The sequence below is a fragment of the Sturnus vulgaris genome, chromosome 3 (genome assembly GCF_052056855.1).
Source record: "Sturnus vulgaris isolate bStuVul1 chromosome 3, bStuVul1.hap1, whole genome shotgun sequence".
Taxonomy (NCBI): Eukaryota; Metazoa; Chordata; class Aves; order Passeriformes; family Sturnidae; genus Sturnus; species Sturnus vulgaris.
Genome location: NC_142245.1, coordinates 51,945,971 through 51,968,258, shown reverse-complemented (window position 1 = coordinate 51,968,258; position 22,288 = coordinate 51,945,971). Strand labels below are relative to the sequence as shown.

At 40.5% G+C, this 22,288-nt stretch overlaps 1 protein-coding gene across 1 annotated transcript; it reads left to right on the top strand.

Annotated features, from left to right (window-relative positions):
* The first annotated feature begins 6,083 nt into the window (after positions 1 to 6,083).
* On the top strand, positions 6,084 to 22,084 carry LOC106854871 (p53 apoptosis effector related to PMP-22-like). The gene is made up of 3 exons (XM_014879026.2): positions 6,084 to 6,524; positions 19,999 to 20,142; positions 20,395 to 22,084. Exons 1-3 carry the CDS (start codon positions 6,314 to 6,316, stop codon positions 20,607 to 20,609), a joined length of 570 nt encoding a protein of 189 aa, XP_014734512.1. The 5' UTR covers positions 6,084 to 6,313; the 3' UTR covers positions 20,610 to 22,084.
* The last annotated feature ends 204 nt before the right edge of the window (positions 22,085 to 22,288 follow it).

The following is a 22,288-nucleotide window of genomic DNA, read 5'->3' as shown; positions in this document are numbered from 1 at the left end:
CCACAACTCAGAGCAGTGAGGGTTACTGGCAATATGGAACAGCACCCTGAAAAAAACAGGTACATGAAGTTCCACATGTTTTTAAATGGATTTGGGACATGATATTCACAACCAGAATAAAGTTTAATCAAATCTGGTGGATGCATTTGAGTTTTTAAATTTGATTCCTGTAACCGGCATTGGTACAGAAGTAGTGAAATCCCTGTGCACTGGGTTCACAGAACCTGGTAAATGCCAGTGTTACTGCACAGGTGCAGCAGTTTATATGTGTAGATCCCATTTCCTGCATGTGAGCTGTGTATTTATGAGATAATTCCAATGACTCCATGATGCAGGTCTGCACTGGTACAGTAAGCAGCCTTTTGTTTGGGATTTCCTGATGTCCTGAGGTGTGGGCAAAGCTGCTCCAGCTATGAAGCTTGACATCTAGAAATTCCAGGCAAAAATCCAATGCCCTCAAATTTTGCCTATGTAAAATTACATTTAAATTACTTGAGAATTGTTAGAATAATCCAAAGGATTTTTTCATTAGGATTTGATGCATGAATTTAATAAGGTCATTATTAAATTTATAATAAAACCTGTACAGTCATGCCTAGGGCTTTATAATATAAATATTACATCTATAAACAAGATAAATAATAATTTGTGATAAGAACTATGCATAACATAACATAACATAACATAACATAACATAACATAACATAACATAATTAATAGAAATTAATAATATTCCTCACGGGTTCATCTTTGCAGGATTGAATAACATGAACAAGAGTTGGTATGGATGATGCTTTTTATTTATTCAAGGGAATGGGGACAACACATGCTAGTTTTCACAGTTCTTTGTGAATATAGAATATTTTACAAGCATCAAAGTTTGCCAAGGCTCAAGGTGATACATTGGAAATCAGTGTTCACTGAGTTTGAGAGGGCCCAGAAAGATTTGGAGTGAACACTTGGATGAAACAGAAGTCCTGTCCTACAGTGTGCTAGTGTGCTGCCCTGGGAAATGATCATGGATCAAAGTAGGCTGGTGTAATGGTCACAGTCCTGAATATGCTTGGAGGCATATGACTGGGGCAGGAGCTGACCTGTGGCCATTACAGTCCCTTTTCAGGAAATAGCCTATTTTTAAGCTCTCTTTGTGTTAGCAATCCCTTACAACAGGAAATAAGCCAAACTTATAATGAAAAATATAATTTAGGTGAATTGTTATACATGAAAATTAACTTCTGCCTTGAAACAGAAGGACAAAACAACTTGCAAAACAAAATTTGGGAAAATCATAATTGGCATTTGGTAATAGGACAATAAGTTGAAAATGTTGCTAGGAGACTTGTTTTAATTTTAGCCCTCTTGTCAAATCAATTTCACATCAAACATTTGAAACTGAAGCCATCATTTCCATGTAACACATTAGTTTCAGCAAAAGCCTTCTTTCAGCTGGAGAATCTCAAAGTGAAAATTTCTGGCTGAAACCCCTTAAGACATGTTTAGTGTGCATGTCATATCTGTAAATATCGGAGTGTTTAAACAAGTAGCCATTCCCAACTGACCCATCAGGCAGAGCAGATAAAAGCCATTTCTTTGGCAGAGAACTGTAAGTACCAAGGCTGTGGCACCTGGGAATTACCTAAGTGAAGCTGATTTTATTACTCTCCTAAGGCAACTGAGCTTTATGCTTTACAAGGAGTTACTGTTATGATCCACTACAACAGGACAAGTATTTACTTAGCTTACCTATGCCACAGAGAAGTTCTGGAGCCCAAAGCAAGTAGCTTAAGCAAAATTATCCCATATGTAGAACAGGACTGTGCTGTACCACTCTAACTGCTTAGCCACAGGTTCATAAAATCCCTGTACACAACATGCTATGATTCTTTCATTCTATGATTCTGCATGCTCACTCGAAAGCTTGTGCTCCTGAGTGCCACTCAAGGATAATACAGACACTCGATGGTTACAGGTGTCCAGAGGCCATCCCAGCACCTAACTGAGTAGTTGGTTTACAAGACATCCTTGATTTCAGCTTTTTGCCTGGAGAAGGGGGAGTTGACTGAACTGATTAAACTTCTACAGAGCCTCTGTAGGAAACCTTGTTCCGATATAGAGCTTATCAAAGCAAAAACTAGCTGACAATTCAATCCATGCTCAGGCATAGAGAGTCTTTGTACTTTCCTAATCTTGTGTTTTCCTTATTCCTTATTTTCCCAATATGGTCTTGAATTGCTCATATAAATGACAATCCTGGATGCTGCCCCACGTTTGCATCTCGGGTGTTAAAACTCATTGGTTTGCACATGTAGCCTTGCTAAGGAGAGGTAGCCTTTCAAGCCTAAGCCTTGGTCTTGTTAAGTCAAGTCAGCTTTACTGAAAAGACCCAGAGAGTGCTGCATATGGGGCAGGCTTCGGAGGCCCTGCAGCAAGCTGGTCCCAGATGACTCTTGCTAAAACTCTTAACAAAACCCTGTGGGAATTTTCCTCCAAGATCAGCAGTCAGCTAACAGAGGAGGTGTCCAACATCTGCAGAGCTTTTCTGTGCTGTGTGGGACAGACAGTGGAAAGTTCTCCCAAATGCACAGTGGAAGGACTGAGCACCCACCATTTCCCAGGTCATCATAAATATAATGGAGAAGTCACAGTGCCTGGCCACCACAAGAGAGTTCCTCAGAAAGGGTTGGTGTGGGCAAAACTACAAGACCTCAACTGTGTGCATTTTTGTAGTAGAGTGCTTTTATTTTGCAAAGAAGAAAAGTCAGGTCTTGTTCAGAATGTATTTCTGTGATGATTTCTACAATGATGTTTAAAGGTCTTTTTCTACATATGCTCGCTGTGGATGAAATATTAGTCACATGAGAACACTACTGCCTTACTCCCAGGTACAGGGAGTGACCACGAGGTACAATTTGGCTGACTGAGTTGCATCACTATTTGGGCTGTGGTTGTAACAGTAACTGCAGTGCTGCCCTTTCCAAAGGGAAACAGTAGATTGGCATTACCAGCAAAAGTAAAGGACCTACGGTTGTAAATAGATCAATAAAGGTAGTTACTAAATTTATGCTCAGAGTGACATGTTAGATGTAAGGTAGCACACAGGAGAATGAATCATAAAACAATCTTAGCAAAGCTTTTAAAATCCACACTCTAGGGACTTCTTGTTTATAAGCAATGTGAATATCAGAGAATGAAGGTGTGCTTGCTGCAAAAGCAATGAACATGCACCACAGCCAGTCAGCTTATGCCAATCTAGTAATTTATACATTTTAGCTGACCAGACACTAAAGATGAATGAAAACACGCTGCCAGTGATTTGTTAGTTTCTTCTTCCACTAAAAAAACCATTTGTGTCTTGGCTGAAAAAAGCACATTTTATTTCTAACTCTAATGCTGTAGAGTTGTTTGCTTTATCAATATCCTTCTGCTTACTTGATTACCTTAAGTAATAACGAAGATTCATTAGCAATATTTTTAGGTGCAGAAAGTGCACCACAATCTAACAGTTTTAACATTGATAATATAGATTCATTTTTGACTGATGATGCTGGTGTTAGCCAGGAAGGTCTATCCACAGATCTTGGAGAAGGAGAACAAGAATTTGCTTTCATGTAAACACCCAGCTTATACATTGTAAAAGATGAAGCATGGTGAAGGTAAGTCATCACTTAAACTTTTCAATCATTTTTCCCTGTTTACCATAGGAGTATCAGAATTACATGAGATAGATACATCATTTTGTTACCTATGGATGTATCTCCCTCTCTGCTGTTCAAGATATCGCAAATTACCCTTTTACTGAATGTGAAGACTGCTTGTAATTCTAAGTTACTTAAGGATGACAAAGGTGGGCAAGACACAGAAACGTTCGTGGTGACTGAACACTACTCACCTTTCTTTCACAACATGATAATGCTCTCTGTGGTATCACCTTGCAAATGCTAGCATTTGTGACAGTATGCATTCATCCACAGGCGAGCTGTAATAGAAACTGATGACAAATCCTTCAGTAAGCACCTACCTGAAACACAGCTGAGCATTCTAAATTCAGAGAGGATCATTTTAGTCCTCAACAGACATTGGCTCTCAAATGCATGACTGTACCTGTCTTCATACTAGATTTCAGGTACAAAATTGCTTTAATTTGATTTTGCCTATATCTCTATAAAGCTGTAATTTTGTGAAAGCTTGAAACTTGGCAAGAGACTAGATACAGAGAGCTGAGCAAAGGCTTGTCCACACTCTACTGCCACATTTATGACTATTTCTGAAGCCATCTTTAAAAATCATTTAATATCCAAACCTGTGTTCTCTTAAACTTTTGGATTCTTTTGTGTTCACTTCTACCCTCAGCTGTGGCAACAGAAAGAACATGCATATACAAACTCGGACAACTTGCAGCAAACAGCATAGCATACTAAGGTTGGGCTTCAAATGATATTGGCTTTAATGTAAATATTTCTTTAAATCACGCATAACAAATTCACATATTGCAGTGTTATAGAACAGGTAAATGATATTTTAAACATTAGATTAATGATAACTGAATTTGTGGATAGCACAAATGTGAACTACAATGGAAGATACATCCTATTCTAAGGAAATGGTTTTTCTGTAGAATTTATTTTACAAAAGAAAAAATGAGATTGTCCCTTGTTGCCAACTCAAAACAGCAGCTGGTGTCTTCATAGTTGGCTGTAGCTTTCAGCAGCATTCAAATTCAATGGCCAAATCAGTAGAAATGTCTCCTGCTCTCACAGAGGCCTGTTGGATACCCCTGATGGACCTCTCACAGCCAAAGGGATATGGGACTGTCTGTGCCACAGGACAGCTGCTGGCAGGATGTTTCAGCTGGCCAAAAAGAGAGATAACACAGCCACATCACTTCTAATCTACCAGCAGGCAAATAAGGTATCTGATGAGAGATAAGGCATGGTGTCAACTTCTTCAAATCAAATTTTTCATGAAGTTACTACTCATTCGCTGTGCTGCAGCTCATTGCTGTGGATCGTCCTGTTTGGTTCTCTGTCAGCTCGATGACTCTTCAGGCACAGTGTATCAGTGCAATGTAAATTATTAATTTCTTTGATTTAGGCCATTATTGATTTATTAATGTTAATTCAGAAAAATGCTGTGGAGTTTGCAGTTCACGAACAGTTCATAGCTGTCACATTGCACTATGAGAGCTGCAATACAATAACAAATTTCTTTGAGTAAATGAGGTCAGTACTTGGATGCAGCCCCACCTGACAAAATCCACCATGGGAGCAAAGGATACTTTGCATCCTCTGGGCTTAACTGTGTTTCACACAAACCACCTTTGATCAAGGGCTGCAGCTGCTTCCAGATGTAAATGCAATTTGGCCCTCCCAAAATACCAGGTTGTAGCATGTGTTAGTTCAAAAGGAGAGTGCAGGGAGCACTGCAATATCCCCTCTGAGCCGACAGACAGCAAACTGTGCCCCACACTCAGCTGGGTGTCCTCCCGGGGCACAGAGAAGTGATGGCTCATCTCTGCCTTGCGCTCTCTGCAGCCTAGACAGGCTCTGACAGGCCCCAGGCAGTGCCTGTGCAGCCAGATCCACGCTCGGGGAGTGTTCGTGAGGCTCAGTCAAAGCAGAACTCTGGTTTTGTTCTCCCAATAAGGCCATATCCAGATCGTACTGTATTTTTCTTTTCCTCTGTACCTATGCTCCAGAAGGGAAAGAGCAGACAGTGACATTCTTTATTGCCTTAGCTTTACAACAGCTATGGGAATCTATTTGTAAAAAATTAGGTATGATTTTATTTTTAAGTGGAGTCCTGGAAAAACAGTCCTGAAAGGCTTCCAGATGGTAAGTTTCAGAAGCATCCAGCATGTCATACAAATAATTCCCTCTTATCTCTGCTTTCTCCTGCCATAATAGAAATCCCTTGGAGGATAGAAAGGTGCAAGCACAGCTGCTGGTGGGAATGTCAGGAAGGAAAGTGTTAAAAGCTGAGGGTAAACATCTCCCAATTTATTACCTAGTCAGCAGGGCAGAGAAGATCTCACAGATAAACCCAGCCTCGAAGCTTCTCCCCAGCTCAACTGGTTATTGCTCAGCGCAGCTCTTACTCATCCCAGTCTAGGTGGAGCTCCATCCCTCCCTCCATCCCGCCCTCCCTCCCTCTCCGCTGTGTCTGTCCCGGCTGAAAAGCTTTTCTCCAACATCTGCCCAGGCGTTCTCAGCTGCAGGCACGGCCTTTCGGGGATCTCTGCAGAGGCTCCCATCGCTTTGTGTCGCCGATCCCGTGGCACAGAGGGCCCAGTCCTGCCAAACACCCGCCCCGAGCCATGGTGAAGTACGGCCTCGACTACACGCGCTGCCGATGGATCCTGCCCCTGCTCCTGGGCATAGGCGTCATATTCGGTATCATCGCCCTGGCGGGCAGGGGCTGGCTGGAGTCGCAGACCTTGCCCTACGTGCAGCAAGCGTCGCTGTGGCAGAACTGCCGGCGGCCTGAGCAGGGCGGGGAGTGGAGCTGCGAGTCCCTGATGCGCTACGGTAAGCGCCGCGGGGGTGGCCGGCAGCCGGCTCGGGACAGAGGGTCACAGCCCCCGGGCCACCTTCCGCAGGTGTCCTGACTGCACCGCCCAACACCTGGCATTTCTGTATGAAGCCACGGGCAGTGGGGACCGTCACTAAATGCACCAAGGCTTTTGACTAACCGGGTGAAGAAATAAAATGCCCTCACGCCCCTGTGCAGAAAAGAACCTAGAGGATTGCATGATACGTAAAACCCCACACATGGTATTGTACCGGTGCAGAAAATAACACGGGATTTTCTTCCTCTCTCGGAAGAAGCGGGTAACCTCTTCTCACTAATCACTACTTTTCAAAACTTAGCGGCTACCGGTGACCAAACGTCCAAACGAGACGCGTGGGTAAGCCTAGCATTAGTGTGACAAGCAGGTCTGAGCGCCAGAAAAAGGGAGGCAAAAATGTAAGATGGTAGCAAGATATTCCCAGGGAGTGTCAGGCTGCAGAATGCTGCCCTGAAACTGCTCCGGTAGGTGGGTCGTGTGAAAGAGTCTCCTTGTGATTATGAAAGAAAGCTTTAAAAGATAAAAGGATTTCTTGTTCCTACTAAGTTTTGGTGAAGTATGGTATTAAATGTGCAATCTTTAGCTTGAAAAACGTAAACCACAAGTGTGGAAGAATAGCCCAAGAGAAGGATCATGCTGCATGTGCCCTGTTTGGTTTTTATTTTTCTGTTTACTTATATTTCTGTTTTCTTTTTTATTTTATGTGTATTTGCTATATTGGCCATGGTTTGAAACAAGTAACTGTGAATGAAGGGCTGTTAGCTTGAGCTGGAAAGGAAGTTTAAGATTTCTTACAATTTACTCTCCTTCAAATTACGAGGTTGAACTTTTTCTCTAGGGCTCAGAATCTTAGCTCTTCTTGTTAAAAATAAGAGTAAAAGCACTTGCTGAAGCAATCTCAGAGATAATTTATTATAACATTGCAAAATTTTTCCTGAAGGTTTATTGTATGTCATGAAACTCTACCTTCTGTGCACGAAATTCAGCTGTAATGAGTTAATTGCAGCAGGCCTCTGTGAGTGTGGGGCTCCAGGCATGAACAGCTCCACTGGCCATCACCATCCAGTCCTGCTCTAAGGGCTCCAGCATCAGCTCTGTGGCTGGGAGTAAGTCAAGCCAGCAAATTGGCCTCTGCTACATGGCACTTAAGAGAAGGAGAAAGAACTTGATGCTTATAGAGGGCTTCTCAGTCCTGAGTTTCCTCCTAACTTTCCTGAAAAGTGAGCCCTCCTCTTGATCTCCAGGATAGGCCCTGGAGAATGCCATGAATTCCAGCTTTAACCGGACAGAAAACACTGAGATGTTTCACCTTGCTTCTCTTGATAATACAAGAGAAATATCTCCTTACTTCTGGGACCTGGATAGGTGTTTGGTATTTCACTTCCTTCCCTATCCTGCCTCACGCTCATAGCTTTAAATTCTGCAGCTGTATTCAGTTTCCCTGGAAACTGGACAGCATCTACAGACAAATCAGGGAGGTCATCCTCTGTGCAGACTGTCCTGCAATGTCTGGAGTTACCATGAATCGCATCCACAATAAGTCCAACACTTTTAACACAAAAAATGTGGACTTGGTACACACATGCAGAACGTTATCCAGCAGCTACACTGGAGAGTCCACTGATGCTTCTGAAAGTATTAGAAATGCTGTTCATGAGCTGCATGACTGCATTATGCCCTGAATAGGCAGGCATCTATCACTTGAATTCTTCAAGGTGATTAAATACCCAGGCAGCCTAAGCAAATCCTCAAAATCCTCCTGGAAAAAATTTCCTGGATATGTCTGGCACAATGGAATCATCTAGCCAGTGGGAGAATATGTGAAGGCTGTATGTAGATAAGGTATACAAAGGCCAGGTGAGAGTGGGTTATGCTGCTGGGCTTCTGCCTTTGCCAGATTATACCATTAAAATGCAGATCTTGCTCTTCATGGGGGTAAGTTATCCTTGACCCTTACAGGAGAGGACTGTAGACCCGACTGTTGTGGCTGCAAACTCATGCCACTGTCCTGATCCTTTCCAAACCTTTCCCTCAGACCCCTTCTCTCCAGAGGTGATGTGCTCTGATCCAATCCTGTTCTCCATTTTGACTTGCTCAGTAATGCAGGGTTGGGATTTTTCTTTTGTGACTCTCACCTTTTCTCATGCAGAGCAGAGGCAACTGATGCTGGTCTTGGATTCCACTCAAAAGACCAGGCCATGAGAGCATCTCACTTGTGAGCATCCAGGTCTTGTGTTGAGCCTGATTGTACCTGCCTCTATAAAATAGAGGGTTTTAGTAATTCTGGGATTACATTTATCTACTGTGCTCCAGAAAGGGCATGGAAAACAAGCATTCAGCATCATGTTCTGTGGGATGTTTAACTTTGTGCCAAGCTAAACACAGTGCTGGTTAAACAAAGTGTAATTACATGCCTTCCTGAGCACAAAGATGTGATGTAAACGTAAAGGACAGAAATGTTTTACAGCCTTCCTAAGATGAGATCTCTTCTCCCCACTCTGTTCCACAGTTTCCATCTTGTTTCTTCTGACCTTTACTCTCAGCTTCCCTGCCTCATCTGCTGCTGGCTGGGTAGGTTCTGAAATTTGGCCCTCCTGCAGGGGTGGTTTCACTGATAAACATGATACGTATGTGTACACCAGCAGCTGCCAGCAAATATTGTCAACATGACTTGGACAGTGTAGTTATCTTAATCCACTACAGTCATCTTCGTCCTATCATAATTAGATATAATTGCAACATCCTTGCAAGTTGTTAATTATAATGTGCAAATTCAAATCAAATTCTGCACGTGCAATGTTTATAATTCCCCTTGAATCTTGGCTGTTTGACTTAAGCTATGTTTATACAGTTGGAAGGCAAAAACCCAACTCACTGAGGTTGATTATATTAGAAGGGAAGAAGGTGGAATACTGCATTGGCTGCATCAGTGCAGTTTGGAGGTTTTGATTTTTATTTTTTCCCCCTTAATTTTTTTTTGAAAGGCCATGGAGTAGCTCCACTGGTGCACTTATCTTCTGTGAAAGCATCTGCTCACCCATGGTCTTTTGCAAAGTTTATGAGCTCTGTGGAAAGTGAGAATATGAAGAGTTTATACACTCTGTTATCTTCTCCAAGACTTCAGATCATCTGCTTTAAACATATGACACTCATGTAGACTTTGTCAAAGACTGTGGCTTTTCAAGCATATTTAGTTCAAATAAATAGAACTTTCTAGGAAAAACTATCCAGTGCATTAGGACACTTACTCAAAATGCATGGAATTCAGGATGAGAGACTGAGAGATTCATTGCTCCTGCTCTTCATTGTTCTTGCACTTCACAAAACAAAGGGCTCAATCTTATGACATGCTTGAACATATACAAAGAGAGATTAAGACTTTTTTGATAGATAATGAGCAATATAGAATGTATCTCTGTGGGACATGGCTGAGCTTAGAAAGAAAATGCACAGGTTAAACCCCATCATGACGCTGGCACAGCACTCCTTTGTTTTTCTTGTTCTTTGGCTGTATTACCTGTTTTGAACAAGGTGTGTCTTGCAGACATGAGACACTGCTTCAGTATGTAATTTATTACACTGTAGGCTTTGAAGATGTTTAAACATGTGTAGGTAAATACATAATAAACATAAATAATGGAGGGGGAAAGAACTGATTTTATTAGTCTGCTTTTATTAATCTGATTTTATTAGAATGTGATGCATATGCACAAATGTGATGAAAAACTTGTGACTACAGTTGTCCCATCTCATCTTGCAGTTCTTCCATTTGCAGTTGCTGCATCAAAACAACTGAAATTTTAAAGCTCTAAGTATATGTTGAAGAGATCATCTTATTTGCATAGTGCAAGCAGAGACCTTGGGGAAAAAATCAAGAAAGGGCATTTCCATATGGCAAGTGGAATCCACATCTTCAGTTATTTTCACATCGTAATATTCTATTATAGCTTTTTCCTGGGCTATGTGGAGGGGTTTGTGGTAATGGAGATTAGTGGAGGGATGAATGATTTTGCCATCTGGAAAGGACACCTTTGTGCAGCTTGCCTTCCAGGCAAATAATGGGCAGCTACGTTCTAGGTATCCAGTTTTATTTTGGTCTATGAATAGGAATATTACATGATAAGTAATACTACAAGATAAGAAGGCTAATATAGTGTGATTATAATGAGCAAAAACTACTTCAAACATGACAGCAGATAAGTATGGCTACAGGATAAGTGAAAGAAGGAAATATTGTGAAAGTAATATCCTTTTGAGAAAAGAAACATTCTGCATTCCCATTGATAAGTACGTCTCTTTTTCCCTGTTTTGCCTGTACCAGGCTTTTATTTCTGGGGAATCTTTTGCTACAGTGAAACACCATTTATTATCCTGGAGGAGGAACAAAATGGAAATCACTTACTAAAAATCCCCAAGTAATGATACTCCAGCAAGGCTACATGGTGTGGTTGGGATCAGTTTCCAAAGTCTCTCTCTCAGTACTACACCTACCACTGGCCTTGCACTGCTGGCTGCACATCTCTCCCTCTGGAAAATTACCTTCTCCATCAGAGCAGTGACTCATCACACCCAGGGCACAGGACAGACCAGGCACCAAGTTTTGCCACTGCCACACTGCCTACCTACATAAAACTGCTTTTCCTTTCCCCACATTCCCATCACATCTGACAGCCAGCACCTAATTCCAGCACGGGGAAACCTTTACTTGCCCCAAGATAAAGCAAGCACCCTGAGCAGAGTGACACAGGGATATTTCCAAAGGGACAGGATGGGATACAGCAGATGGAGGACAAACAAGATGTCCCAGTGGCTCTCTGGCATCTGAGAGTGTCCGTACATCAAAATAGAAATGAAGTAAACAAGTAACTGTGCTTTTAAAGTTTTAAAGGGACCAGCTCAAGTCACTGGGCCTTTTTTGCAGATTTTTCCTGAAGTCAAGGTATTGCACTTAACAGCTTTCAGAATTTGGTAAAGTCCAAGTAGATTTGCAAAAGTGTCTTTGCAGCTGGGGAAGAGGCTGGGGAGGTTTCTGACCAGTTCAAAGAAGCCCATGGGGGAGCCCGAGGGGGAGCCCAGCTCTGCTCTGTTCATGGCCTGGATTAAAGGGCAAACCTCTGACACAGGGTGAACTGAAAACGAAAGGCTGCTGCTGTTCCTGCTGTACTGTAGCATAAAATGGTTATATTTACATTAAGTGATTGTCTGTAGTTTTAATGACAGTGTGTAGAGAAGCATATAATTTCCTAAGACATCATTCTCCTTAAAGTGTAATGTTACCTGGGACTAACCAGTGAGAAATGAGATTACAAGATTAGTTACTGAATAATGTAGAATACTCAATAATTATTCAAAGCTTAGAATGAGAAAAAATACAACCTCAAAAATATAGCTAAGGAAAAAATCACAATAGTGTTTGTAAGGAATGATGCAAGGAGGAAAGAAAAAATTTGATTGACACTCCACTGTTTCTAAACAGGTATAAGAGAAAGGAATCAAGGCCAGAACATTTAATTACCATGTCAATTTTTATTCCTTATCTGCAATTGCTCGTGTGCTTTCCCTTGTAGTTTTAGAGTTTGTACTTTTATAATTTCAGTGGCAGATGAATTTAATCAGATTCTTTTCTAAATAATAGTAATGCTCTTGAGCAATTAACTCTCCAGAGAGAAATTGCACATGTAATCCCACTGTTTATTATCCAGCCTTCCCTTAATAATTATGGTTAGATTATGTGGAAAAATAGCAGTCATGTGGAACATTCTCATCTGCTCATCAGGAGATATGAACTGCTGGTGCTGAGGATTTTGAGAAGATCCTCAACACTTAGCATTTTCAGGCCCTGAAGTGTTGGAGAAAGGATTCCATTCACTTACACAGGAGGCATCTCTGCTGACAGCATGTGGAAACTTGTGGCCAAACTCTCAGTCCTCTTCACCTCATCTGTTCCTCTAGTGTATTGAGGTAATCTGATACAGCTTGGCTATAATAACATCTCCATAGTCTGAACAGTGATAAGGGCTGCAGGATGCATTTCAAATTCTACTGTAGGTTTAAACGGATTATTTAAGTGGGAAGGTGTTACACAGCAAAAGAAAATAACTCTCAGAACATTTCTGTATCATTTCTCACTGGCAGCTTGTGCTGTTCTGAGACACCTCAAACACACTGACTCAGCGAGCATTATAGTGCCATATTTCTTCTTTGTCAAGCACCATTACAAAATAATTCATTGCTCAAAAATTCCCAGGAACTCAAAGTAGCTTGTGGAGTGCTGACACTAACCTGTGCTCCAGAGGTATCTGGCTTCCTTCTACTAGGTCTAAATAACACTTCAGTCCTGCCGAATTACTAACCCGGAGCTGAATGCATCTAATGTCACCTACTGTGCTGACATACGCATGCTGTGCCCAAAACAGACCCTAAAAAATAGGAAGTCTCTGTGCAGTTCATTTAACAACCTCATCAGCTGTAAGCAGCAAGGGACAATTTCTTGATTTCAGATTTCAAGATGCATTGTGAAAGCTGTTTCATTAACAGGAAGAGTAAATAAATTCAATATATTTTTATGAGCACAAAGCACGACTTCTGCTTATATGCTGGGGGTTTTATTTTGCAAATAGTAAAATTTTGCTTCTACCAGAAAATCAGATCCAGGTTCACAGCTGCTGTCTGTTACTGGGAAATTCCCTAGTGCAAAAGGTGATTTTCATCAAGGTTTCAGAACAAAGTTTGCTCACAGCATGAAAACTGCAGATCAAGAGTGACAACAGTTCTTGGTGTACATGAAAATAAGATGTAAATTCAGTGTTCATTAGTCCCAAAAGGCTCTGGGAATATAAAACTTGAAAAGAACTTTTTTTGAAAAGGTTCCACTCTACTGTTTTGATTAAAAGTCCTAGTTCATAGCCTGTGTTATCATGGAAATAGATGCTGTTTAGTTCACATCAAGTATTTCAATCCACTCAGGGGTAATTAGGGAGCAGGTACATCTTGCTATTCTCATTAACTGAGCTTATGTAAATGAACCGATTAATCAATACCTTACCTATTTTATTTACCTGATCCTCCCAAACTCCATGTAAACATCCAAGTATAAGTAATCCGGCTTTAATTTAAAATAAATAGGAAAAAAATAGAAGGAAAAAATGTTATAACATTAAAGTGTATGAGGCTGAGCTTTAATCCTGAGATTTTCTCAGTGTGTGCAACTGCTTCTGAAGATAATGTGAGATAGGGGTACTCCCTGACTCTCATGAGCAAACTTTTAATTTTGAGGCACTGTGTGTGCATTATATTTAATAGCTAACTTACTCCCTTGGTGCTCCCTTTGATGATGGCTCTACACCCTCTGCCCCTTCTGCCTTCCCAGCACTAAGTAAGCATCAGGGAGCAGCCCTCATTAACACAAGATTTGCAGAAGCCAGCTTCTAAATCAAGCTTGTACATGCCTGAGCTTACGATGAGATTAATTTGAACCACTCCCTCAAGACGTAACTGCTCCTCCCCTCAAATTCAAGTCAGAATAGCTTCTAGGTTTAATTGCTTGCCTCAGTAAGAAAGGAAGGTTGCAGATTACACAAAGGTTTTGCCTGTGTCTGTTTGTGGATGAAGTCAGTGGTGAGGAATTAATAGGTTTTTCCTTTAAAGGAGTTGAAGCCCACCAAGCCACACTGAGCTATCATTTTAGCATGCAGCTAAAACACTGCCTTCTGCTAATACATACTGAGCTTTATTGATAGAAAACTACTCATAGAGGCTCTTTTCCTTAAAGTTGTAATTTAAAATCATTATTATGGGTAATTGTCCTTAAGTCCTAATCCTTTCTCATTTATATGGGACCTGTTACTAATCACTGAGAAACTTTGGCAATGACATTATCCTAATGTGAGCCCAAATAGGTCATCCTCTGTTTCCATGTTTGTCTTTTAAATAGAGGCCAGCTAAAAGCTGGTTCTATCTCACACAAATATGACTTTAATGAGATAATACTCTGCTGTTAAATGAGAAATCCATATTAACAATCAATGAATTCTAAAAAAAAATTAATGCTGGGGGAAAAGAACAGAGTTACCAAAGAGGGTGCCATATAGAAAGACTAAAAATTCTATATTCTACTGCAAAAGATATAAATTCACACAAAAAAAAATCCAAATAAAAGTTTCCAGTATTGACTACCCATATGAAAGATATACATAGAATGAAGTTCTTTTAAGAATGATCCAGATGCAATGGAGAGAGAAACTCAGAAAATAGTACATATCCAATCCTACCTTTGATATGATTCTCCTCATTTTATTCTGTTCATAAATTATCCTTGACTAATATGTGATTTTTTTCTCCTTTGTACAAACTTCCTTTGAAACAATTTTCGGTCAATGGCTTTCAGTCTGCACATGCAGTTTATTCGTAAGAAGCTGCTTTCGATAGTTTCTGATTTATCTTGGCTGTATACAAACACACGCGCACTGGTATTTCAGTGCCAGCTCACGTGGTCAGCAAACAATTGCAGGGACTATAGTGTGCATTTGTTTCCAGAAAGAGCACAGAAATTCCCCGTAGCAGGCATGTTGCAGAGTCAGTATTTTTAGAAGACAGGATTTTGCACTGTGTAGTGTTGCACAGGTAACACAGGAAATCCGGAGTCCTGATGACAGTGGCGTGCATGTGCACCAGCAGCTTGTGACCCCTCGGCTGGTAGAGATGGGGGTTAATGGGTTTGGTGGACCACCTTAAAAGTCATGCTAAGGGAACACGAGTTCAGCTGCAAACATGTGCACTTTCACACAGAAACTCTCTTGAGGAGAACAAACCAAAGGGAAATGGGTAAAACCTGGCCAAAGCAGTTCCTTTTCAAAGAGAAGCATGGGCTCTGCAGTGTTCACCACACCCTGACAAAGAACGCCAGGTTGAGAAACTCCAGTGAGTTCAGCTTTGTTTCCAAAATAATACTCTTTCCCTTTAATCAGAGAGATGTTAAACAGGTTGAGCTCTGCAAACTCAGCCTAGAAACATTCTCATTACGTACAACACAGAGATGAATTGCTACCACTGCAGATTTTAGTTCTCCTAAGAATCGCTTTCCAAGACTGCAGCTAGAACTGCAGGGTTTATGTTTCTTTCCCTAGGTGGTATGGAGGATAACAGAGCAAAATATTAGTCTGTTACATTTTCTTTCACCCCTCCCTGGTTCTTGTGAATTAAAGCTACCCTTCCTCAAATCGCTGTACAATTCACTGCAGTGTGAAAATGATCAGTCAGCAAGAGCCTCTAGATAATTGTTGGTGTCTTTGAGCTGGCAAGAAATATTTGTTTTTTTTCCAATGATAGTTGTGTATATAGCTTCAAGCCAAGAGGAAAATTTGGAGAAGTATGTTGTTATTGATTATACAAGAAGCAGTACTTCTGAACTCTCTGGGGTAGCTTTCAGAAAATGTCACCCAAGGAAAGACTAAGCAGTTTATGTGGTGTGGGAGTATCAGATCAAGAAAAATATGAGAATGCTTTAGTGAATGTTTTCCCATGTTTTGAAACACATACACCAGGAACATGGCCATTTGTATTTGTCATGGAGGAAATAGAGATCATATGCTATTTTCAAGACACAGCAGCTCTTTTTTTGAAGACACCATTTGGAGCATGAAAGATGACAGGCTAAGGAAATATTAGGTTTGGTGGTTCAAAGTTTTGGCTCAACTTCGTTTGTTTCTTTTTGTGTGAAGCACAGACAGTGTTTACACTTTCATAAACTGTAAAATGTGTGAGGGAGTAAAATCAGGAAAGGAGGAAACTGGAGATATTCTTAGTCCTGGATGTCTAATTAAGTCCGACAGCTTCCCTATGGCTGCAGCCAGATATAGAATAATCAGAATGTGTTTATATGGTGCAATACAAGAGGTAGTCATTCTGTCTCCAAAACGACTTAGCTTTAATAGCAGAGTAATAAATCTGTGTTATTATTGAATTCTATCTCAGCTAATTATGTAGCTCATAAGATATCATGAGCTCTGTCCTGGCATGGAGGGCTCTTTCTGGTCTCTAAATTAGCTCAGGGGTCTTCTCACACAGCAGGGAATTACAGAAGTCAGGGACTTATTTTCATTTCCCAGTAGTCACATATTACTATATTCACTTTGGATAGCCCAGACTGTCACAAGTCATTGTTGATTGACTTACAAAACACTGTTATCAGAAGCACTGTCCTCACGCTGCTTGAGACAGGTGTGAAAGCCAGGTGGGCTCCTCTTGCCTGTTCGGGATAGCAGTGTCATATTTAAGACCAAATTGCTCAGAAAATTGCGAGTTAGAAGGAGTTTTGAAGAGTGCCTGGTGTGTAGCTGCCCACAAACCCTTCCAGAGTGTTCACTGGTGTTCTTTCAGCTGATGGAGGAACTGGAAAAGGGAGAAATGGGACTGGCACCAAAGCGTTACAAGATGCTGCTGGTATTCAAGGACACTTTTGTATAAACACTTTTCTTTTCTCACAAGCACATTTTAACTCTTAAACAGCCAAAATATCAGCACCATTTTTGAGGCTGAGAAAACAGATCTCAAAAACTGCTGAATATTTTTACAAACTCAGATTGATATCCTGTAAACTGCTGCTCCCTCTATTTCAGTTTTGGATTTGGTGACAGGTGGACTGGGCCCTTTCAGCTTTTAACTGCCCTCGTTTTACAGCCAAGAATACACTGAATTGGTGTTGTACCTGTGAGGGTTCTTTGGCCTGGAGTTCAAAGCTTTGCAGATAGAACAATTTATTTCTATTTTTACTCAATGCTAAGGACAAAAACCCCCACAACATTGGAAGATAGGAAAATATTTGAGACTATATTAGCCACTTGCTTGTCAGTGTTTTTTTGACCAATTTAATTCTTCTAATTCTGATATTTTAAAGGAATTTTAAGTCTTAGTAAAGACTGTATTTGTAAAGAGCTATGCTACTCTAGTACTCCTGGCTGACACAAGATAAAAATAAGCATCTCAAAAATAAAAACAGTTGCAATTATTGTTGCACAAAGCCTTTGTTACCTTTTACTCTAGAAAGATGTTTACACACTGTGGTCTTGGACTACTGGTATCTGCTGCTTTTTGTGAAGGACAGATGAACTCAGAATACTTTTCTTCAAAAAAACCCTGTAGAGACTCACTCTTCCATACGGCTCTACTGCCTTGGAGCTGTGTGTTGTTTTTCTTCCAATGCTGAGGGATTTTTTTCTCTTTTGTAGAACTGAGAGACACAAAATTGGCTGTTAGGTGATTGAGCAATGCCTCCAAATGGTGTAAGCATCCTGCAACAAGCATGTCTCTTCTTGCTGCACAACCAGCGCCCAGCGGGCTGGGCGTGAGCCCAATCTGTTTCCATATAGTCACAGCATTTGGAACACGACTTCAGGAAAAACACCTGGGTGAGCCCGGTGGAGGAGGGAGGTGCTGGCACGCACAAGGTGCCAGGCACAGCTCCCTGAGCCCCCAGCCCAGGTGCTGCTCCCACCCCAGGGCTTGGTGCTCTACCATCAGCTGCTCTTGGGGAGCAAGGCTGAGATTTGGCAGCTGTGCTCCGAGTCTGCTCCTTTGCCTGGGAGTTTTGTATCTAACCACAAGCAGTTGTGCACCTAAGAAAAAAACATTGCCTCTAGATGTTCTCGTCATTTCACCCTTTTGCCAGAAGTATCTAGAAGTCTTGTATCCAAGAGCAGTGAGGTCACCATTGCTGAGAAACTTCTCTTATGGCCAGGTTCCCCTTTTCTTCCTGTTTTAAAGGGATGAGAGACAGACTGGGAATAGGAACATCTTCAGTGGGGTATATTGAGCAGTATAAGAAATTCCTCTTCTTGACTATTTCTTCTGATACTCTGCCTGAGTTGCTGGTCCTCCCTGCTGTGCCTCCACACTGCATACTCTACCTCTGAGCCTCCTGTACACCCCTAGAGAAAAGAGTTTGAGCTAAAACTCTGGGCTAGAAAATGAGATGTAAGAACACTTTTGCTGTCCCTTTCGGTCTTCTCAAGCAGCTACCTGTTAACCAGGAAAATAATCCAGTTGAAAATCCCTATAAGCAGATAGAAACTTTGTGGAATACAAAAGAGAACGGACATGGCATAAAACTGGAGATATAGTGCAATAGCTAGAACAGAGCAGGAATCAAACAAAAGCAAACAAAAGGGAAATTGGTTTTGATAGACTGATGGGTGGAAAAGGATAGCTGGAAAATCCTGATCCGTTTTTCTTGCCTAATAGTAGTGGTGGTGTGGGCCCTGGGGAAAGACAGGTTGAATATCAAGCTGTCACTCCCTGGGGACAGGATGGTTGCTTTCATGCTTATCTTATTCTGGTCAAGGGAAAGGCAGGACACTTTGCATTTTATTATTTCCATGCTTAAAGCAAACAAATTGATAGGTTACTTACTCAATTTCAGAGGAGACTTTTACTGAACAACATACATTGCATTTAAGTTGAATTGTAATTATTGTCAGGGTTGTTCGGGCTGTGATAATTTTTTGGCACTGCTGTTGTATGTATTTGGTTAGAAGCCAGCACTTGACAAAGGCATAGTGGATAGATGAGGGATGAAGTCTGTAGATGCCTAGCAGACTTTAACTGCTTACTCAATTTAATACAGAATTTAAAATGTGTCAAAGTGGCTTTTTACATCCAGAAGAAGAAATACTTTGATCTCTTTGAGCAATAGCTGCTCCTCAAGTCTTGAAATATTAAATAAATATTATTTTTCCAGTTGTTATGCCAATACAATATGCTTTACTTTAACATGTTATAACATAAAATTTTATAATTTGAAAATGAAAGAATTAATATCTGGAACAAGCTTTTTGATTTTAAACGGTTCTAAATTTGGACCAAAACCAGAGATCCAATTTCCTTACAAAATAGATTCCAAATCCTAGCTCCATTTAGGACACAGAGCTAAACTAAAGCTGAAAGACAGAATTCACTGAATTTTGACATTTATGGGCTATTTCCATACCTCTAAGTTCTCCAGAACAGTAGGGCTTTTATAAACCCTTTGTTTCAAAGGAAGATTTGTATTAGTTCCAGGGAGGGTTTAATTCTCCTTGTCTGTGTGACAGGAAGCTGGTTTTATGGCATATGCTGAGGTAATATTTGCTATTGAAGGACAGTGTCCATTTTTACATCATTAATTCTTAATTGTTAAAACTAAACAGTAAGCTCACACCCAAACCCCCATTTAATTCTTCATGAGAAGACAAAGCTGGAATTTTTAGGCATTCTGCACTTAGTGCAGGATTTCTTGTGGAACTGAAGTGTTCACCTATAAGAGGAGAGAAAGCTCCCATGCTTTCTTTCTTGGGAGATGGTCCTCTTTTCACAGGTTTTAAAATTAACCTTTAATTACTAAACAGAGAAAGCCAGCCTTTGTTTTTGTTCCTTTCTAATGTGTCTCCTTCTGATTTCAGCCTGGGGAAGAGCAGCTGCTGCAACATACCTGGTTGGCTTTCTACTTCTGGTCATCTGCTTTGCACTGGCCATCATAGCATTTGCCATTGACACACTTCGGTTCAACTTCATTCGTGGGATTGGAGGCTTGCTTTTTGTGGCTGGTAAGGCAGCATGTGGAGTCAAGTTTAGCTTGTGCAGACATATCCATACTAGGACTGATATTTTCCTCAGCTGATTCTAAACTCCAGTCTCTGCCTGTGTGCAACTGAGCTCTCTGAAAAATCAAAGCCTGTCATGGCACTGGATCGTTTTTCAGATCCTCCAAAACATGGATAGGTTTAGCTACAGGGATTATGGAGGAAGGCAGTGGTGCTGGATGTTAAACGTTTTTTTGTTTTCTCCTGTTTCTTCAGCTATGTTCTCCATCATGGGCCTGGTCATTTATCCAGTAAAGTTCTCATCTGAAATGGACATGACAGGAATCAATATGTTCAGCTGGGCCTATGGCTTTGGCTGGACCACCGCCATTATGGAAATATGCTTGGGATTCTTCTTCTGCTGCCTTCCTAATTATGAAGATCAGATCTTGGGTAATGTCAAGCCCACATATTTTTACTCTTCCCCATAAGCACCAGGAAAAATGTGCTCATATTCCAGAGATACCCGATAGACTAGCTATGTTTTTTCGGAATATTGTCATCAGATGTTAGTAGAAAAGGCTGGAAACTTTGGCACTGGCATCTGCAATAAAGTTATCTATCTATTTTTGACCTTAATATCTGATGTGGTTTGGTTAAATAAATCACAAATGTTAAAACCCCTTGGTTTTCCTCATTGATTCCCATGAGTGGGGTTTATGAGGATTCCATTGCATTTTAAATACATTCACAATTGTAATTAAATTCAGAAAAACTTATTAAACTGTCAATAAACAAAGCAACACGTATCATCTTCCTGAAGGAAAGCAATTAAAAAAAGGCTATTTTGTATGTATCATCTTTAACCTGAAGGGATTTTGCACAATTTTCAAAAAGTCAAATACATTTACCCACTGACTAAGTAGTAAATTAGTCAGCCAGCACTTCATAGCTTGGCTTCTATTTTTCATTCATTCATTCATTCATTCATTCATTCATTCATTCATTCATTCACTTAAGCCATAAGGACAGAGTAAGGAAGGGATTAAAGCTCCCTACTAGAGCCAATATCTTGACTTTTCCTCATTTGTGTGGAATGTATTTATTTCTAAATATTTGCAAGAGTAAGCAAGGAACACCAGTAAAGCCTTAAGAATCCCTGTGTGCCATCGCTGGTTCCAGTACAGAGGGGTCAGAGGCAGAGCTGATTTCAAGCCACCCCTGCAACCTGCAGACCCGGTTTGATAAAGCTCCTGGTGTGGCTTTCTTCTTGGGTGTCCTGAAATATTTTTTTCTGCTGTATCGAAACCTATTACTTTAAAATGCTCTGTTATACTGGTCCAGCTTTTTTATCCAGTGTAGAAAGGTAAGGTATGATTTCACTGCACCTCAGGAGTTGAGCTGGAACAGTGTGAATGTAAGTTTCATACAGCTGCTAAAAGGCCCCTTTTTTGTTCATGTGCTGTTCTTAAGTATTTTAAAAGTGAAAAGTGTATACTGTCATATGTAACTGTAAAATGCATAAATACCCATTACCATCTCATATGCAACTGTAAAATGCATAAATACACATTACCATCTCATACTAAAGCTCTCATAGAGAAAATTACATCATAAAACATCTTCCAGCATCCTATACTATACCGTGCCTGAAGCCTCAATAAACTGCAAGCAACAAAGTAAACTCAGGACTCTGCTGGTTTCTGCCTTGTTAAATCTAACTTTATAACATTCCATTTATTCTCTTAAGTGAAAAAAAAAATGATAATATGTGATGCGAAAATGGAGTCTCATCTAAATCCTTAACTACTGAGGTTTATTAGCTTGTAACACATCTGCAATTTTGTAACTGTGTACTATGAAAAGTTCTGCCAAGTGTTTTTTCTTTCAACGAATTAGAGATGGAATTTTTTTTTAGTTAAAACTTCTTGGTACTGAATAAAATGAATAAAGGCATAGGGCTTCACCTGTGTTGTTTGAAGTTTTTGGTTGGTTTGTTGGTTGGGTTTTTTTAAGCAGTTAACTTCACTCACTTTTATGGCGTCTCCTTACTTTGATCAATAATAGTGAGAGATGGGGAGAGTATAAACAATGGGGAGAGTATATGCAACAAGGAATAATTAGACAAGAACATGTAAATACTTTTAAAAAATATTTCCTAGCTGGAAGA